Source organism: Chaetura pelagica, unplaced genomic scaffold (assembly GCF_000747805.2).
Source record: "Chaetura pelagica isolate M959 unplaced genomic scaffold, ChaPel_1.0 scaffold50, whole genome shotgun sequence".
NCBI classification, from domain to species: Eukaryota; Metazoa; Chordata; class Aves; order Apodiformes; family Apodidae; genus Chaetura; species Chaetura pelagica.
In genome coordinates, this window is record NW_009952366.1 from 6,896,419 (window position 1) to 6,900,500 (window position 4,082).

General features: G+C 45.5%; 1 protein-coding gene across 1 annotated transcript in view; it reads right to left on the reverse strand.

The window, feature by feature from the left end:
- The window catches only part of HAL (histidine ammonia-lyase), a 13,391-nt gene that overhangs the window by 333 nt on the left and 8,976 nt on the right, over positions 1-4,082 (reverse strand). The window contains exons 17-19 of the mRNA XM_010008028.1: positions 2,170-2,304; positions 998-1,106; positions 824-893 (exon numbers count right to left, since the gene is read on the reverse strand). Coding sequence (XP_010006330.1) covers positions 824-893; positions 998-1,106; positions 2,170-2,304 — 314 coding nt within the window. The remainder of the gene's footprint in view (positions 1-823; positions 894-997; positions 1,107-2,169; positions 2,305-4,082) is intronic.

The following is a 4,082-nucleotide window of genomic DNA, read 5'->3' on the forward strand; positions in this document are numbered from 1 at the left end:
CAGCTCCAGGGGTACAAGATGAAAGCATTCAAGGTGAAAATGGTGAGTCTTTCTGTTACCAGGTTAATGCTGTCTGTGCAGCAGCTGGGAGAGAATTGCTGCTACTTGCTACAAAACCACTTGGTCATAAAGGGGCCTGTCCCCTTTATGCATAATGGCAGCTGTCATGGACAAAATAAAAAGGGAAGGGACAGAGCTGGGGTTAAGACAGAAGAGGAAAATTTTCTACATTAACTCTCCTTTGACTTTCCTCTGTAAGGGCTGCAAGGCAAAAAAGGGATTTTCTTGTCCCATTTGCTTATTCTCCTCCATTCTTCTGTTATTTATGTTTTAGAAGCAGATAAAATAGATAGATCCTGCAGCTGTACAAACTCTTGGCCCAGGTTAACACATTTAACCACTGCTATTCCCTCATCTACATCCCCTTATTGCTTCCAGACAATGTCCAAGGGCCTCAAGGCTGGGGAACACTCACAGCTCCAGGAATGAGGATCACCATCTGGAGATACTGCCCATTCCTCTGGACATCTGTGTGGTTATAGGACCCTGCCCTCTAACAATTCACAGTTGGACTTACATCTGGACCTTGCCAGATTTAACACTGTAAGCTACTTGTTACACGGGGCAAGTTTAAGAATGGATTTATAAATCTATCCTCCTAAAAGGAAGGAAAACCAAATCTCAGGGAATGTGGTGGATTTGCCCCAGGCAGCTGGCGCTTTAGCGAGGCCATCCAGTGAAAGCATAGAGGGTATTTCCACAGCAGAGCTACACCAAACATCTCTGGAGAGTCCTACTGCACGTGCTGAAAGCCAACACTTGCCTTCTGCTCCACCAGCAGCCTGTGCACTGCTTCAATGTCCGGGGCCATGAAGCGATCCTTCATCCAAGGCCTGTAATCAGACACATTGTGAACATTGGCCAAACATTAACCACTGCTGCTGGGGGCTGGTCTCCAGAGGGGCACCCTCTGGGGGAGGTGTGGACCTGGTCTTACCTCACCACGGAGCGCACAAGGTCGTAGACCTTCTCCAATGGGGTTGTCGTTCTCAGAGGGCGTAGGAATTCGATGCCCTGGCAGGCTGCGAGCAGCTCGATAGCCAGAACTAGGAAATTGGAATGGCCAAAGGAGTTCTCAGCAGGTAGAACTCAAGGCGAGGATTCCCTTATAAAGCTACCCCTGGAGTTTGTCCTGGCCAATATGGTGCCTGTTCAGGCAATGTGAAAAGACCAGTGGGTCTTTTCACACACACACCCCAGAGAGGCCCCCAGCAGCTGGATGGTGCCCATATCCAGCATCTTAGCAAGCAGATTTGGGGTGTTCTGCTGTACAGACCTTTCAGTGTGCCAAGAATTCCTGGCCAGCAGAGTCTTAAATCCATAGGAATCTCTTCCAAGGTATCTTAAATACTCAAATTAATGGCCATAATAAATCAGACAACCTCTTTAGGACAGAGAAGAAAGGGGCCTGAGCTATAAACAAAAGCTCTGCCAATGAAACTTGCAAGGGCCCACGTAGAAAGCACGAGTAGAATTACAGAGCTTTGGAAGAGGGTCTTCTGTCCAGAGAAGTCCGCACCGTTTGCCCACCCTACACCTGAACATTACTGTCATTACTATCTCATTTTCATTAATCAATTAATGAGGAACTGGGTGAATCAACTGGGTCCAGGACACACTGTTTCTCAGCACATTGTTGAAACACATGGTTTCTCAAACTCATGTATCTGCACACAGAATGTATTTCTGTAGAGCGAAGTCTCCAACATATAAACTGAAGTGGGCAAGTGAGTTCATTATCTGTGTTCTGTGTATTACTCTGCTTTTCCACTAACAGCTGACATCCGTATCTAAGCTCACCATCTGCCAAATAAATAAGTAAATAAAAAGCAAAAGAGCAATCTGTCCTTGTAAGCACAAGAGAAAATTTTTGCTGAGTGTCCTGCAGTAAGCAGGTTTTTTTCACAGGAAACACTCAGTGCTTGATTCACCTCATTTCTGGTAGAAAGATCCAAATGCTTGTAAAAGTATGTACTTCATATATTTTTTAGATCTTTCAGATGCAATAACTCCTTTTTTTTGTTAAAGTTTATCTAACAAGAATGGTTCTAATATCTTCAGCTAGTTACATACATAAGGTCTGTCTGGAAATCACCATTTTAATTTTACCTTGTTCCACATGTTCAATAACTCTCAAAGCTTTTCTTGCAGCCCATCCTCCCATGGACACATGATCCTCAGTAGCAGCACTGGTTGAGAGAGAATCCACAGAAGAAGGATGGCACAAGGCTTTGTTCTCAGAAACTGCAAAAATCCAGTGCAATGAATGTAGGACAGAATGGGTATGAGGCAGCAGAAGCAATGGCCAACCTGGAGCAGAGAGCCTGTCCACAACCTCAGGCCCAACTATGGCTCCTCATTCAAGAAGGCATTGATGTTTTACCTGGACAGAGTAATTCATAATGAACACCTTGAAAACTACCATTGCCTCTGAACACATTAACCAGTATCAGTCTTTAGATACAAATATTAATCAAATATAGAAAGACTGCTCACTGCTCCTCTGTGTCCAGGGTTGGGTTGCTCTGGCCCAAAGGCCTGATGGAAACTGAAGAAAAAGAGTGGAGAGTGTAAATAAAATACAAGCTTGGGTTTGCCTGTTACTTCAAGGCAGCTCTTTGTAAAGAGCATCACTTCCCTCTGTTTTTGGTCACAGACATGGCCCCTAACCCTGATTTCAAGAAGAGAGCTGGAGATCACCATCTGGTCTCTTCTCATTTGAAGATGAGACACTTGCAGAATTTGCTCCAGGCAGGTGCTGTGGGAGCAAGGTACAAATCCTCTTCCACCCTCCTCACCTTGCTACCGGGATGCCCACACCCATCCTCCAGGCACACACACACCTGAAGGTGGGAGAGTTCTGAAGCCTGGATGCAAGACTTGGAGTAAGGCTCTCAAACTTCTCTCAAAAGAGAAGGGAAAGTGGCTGCAGGCACCATCCAGTGACAATTTGAGGCTGAAAGTTGTTCTTCAGAAGAGAAGAAATGTCTGCATTCGCAGTGCTCTGGCTGCGGGCAGACCTTTCCTTTCTGAAGCCCAGCAGGACACTGTGTAATGCCCTGGCCAAATTAGGGGCTGCAGAAAAGCAACAAGAGCAACAGAGAGGTGGTGACACCAATTGCAAATAGGCTGGAGTGAGACAGTCCAGGGCCAGAGCCCAGTTGGCACATTCAGGCAGGCGATGACAGGTCCCAGGGAGGCTGCATGTGGGTGCAAACTGTTGGGTCTGGCAGGCACAGTTGCTACCAGAGAGGAAGAGAGAGACCCATCCAGCAGCTCTGCAGAACAGCTGCCATTTTTTTACAGCATTATCTGTTAAGCCTAGGAGTAAACAACATTAGCTGGCACACAAACAGTTGAGGAACTGGCATAGTGACTTTAAAAATACTAATAATACCTTGTTAAAAAAAATAAAGAATAAAGCAAAAAAGCTCAGACTTCACTTTTAGAGAAATTCCTGGCTATTTTGACCAGTGAAAGATGGTTTTAACCCATGGACTCCTGGTGTCAGCACAGCAGTGATTTAGGAGGCAGAGCTGTCACTTTCATTCCCTGCAGCAGAGACCACAGAGACCCCAGAATCTCTCACTCCAGACTGCAGAAATGAGCTGCAAAACATGAAGCCAAGCAACAACGAAGGCCTGGAGCCATCCTAAAATCTGCCCAGCCAAAACGAAAAGCTTCCAGTCTTGGAACAAGGGGACAAGTACTTCAGCTCCTTTCCCAGCCCCACTTCCCAAAAACAGCCTCTAGGCAGGGGTCCTTTATTACATCCATTTAGGTAACTGACTTTTTTTCCTGCAGATTGTTTATCTACACATTTGTCTGACTTGCTCTCTTCCTTTGTCTGTTTGCATCTCTTCTAATTTACCATCTTCTCACAGCATATTTATCTCTATGTTGGCTTATGCTTTCCTGAACCTATGAACTGTGATACCCCAGGGACCAGCTGGCTTCTTGTTGCCTTAGTCATGAGTACTAGAGGAAAAATGTACTAATGCTTATTTTTTGTGCGCTCTTCC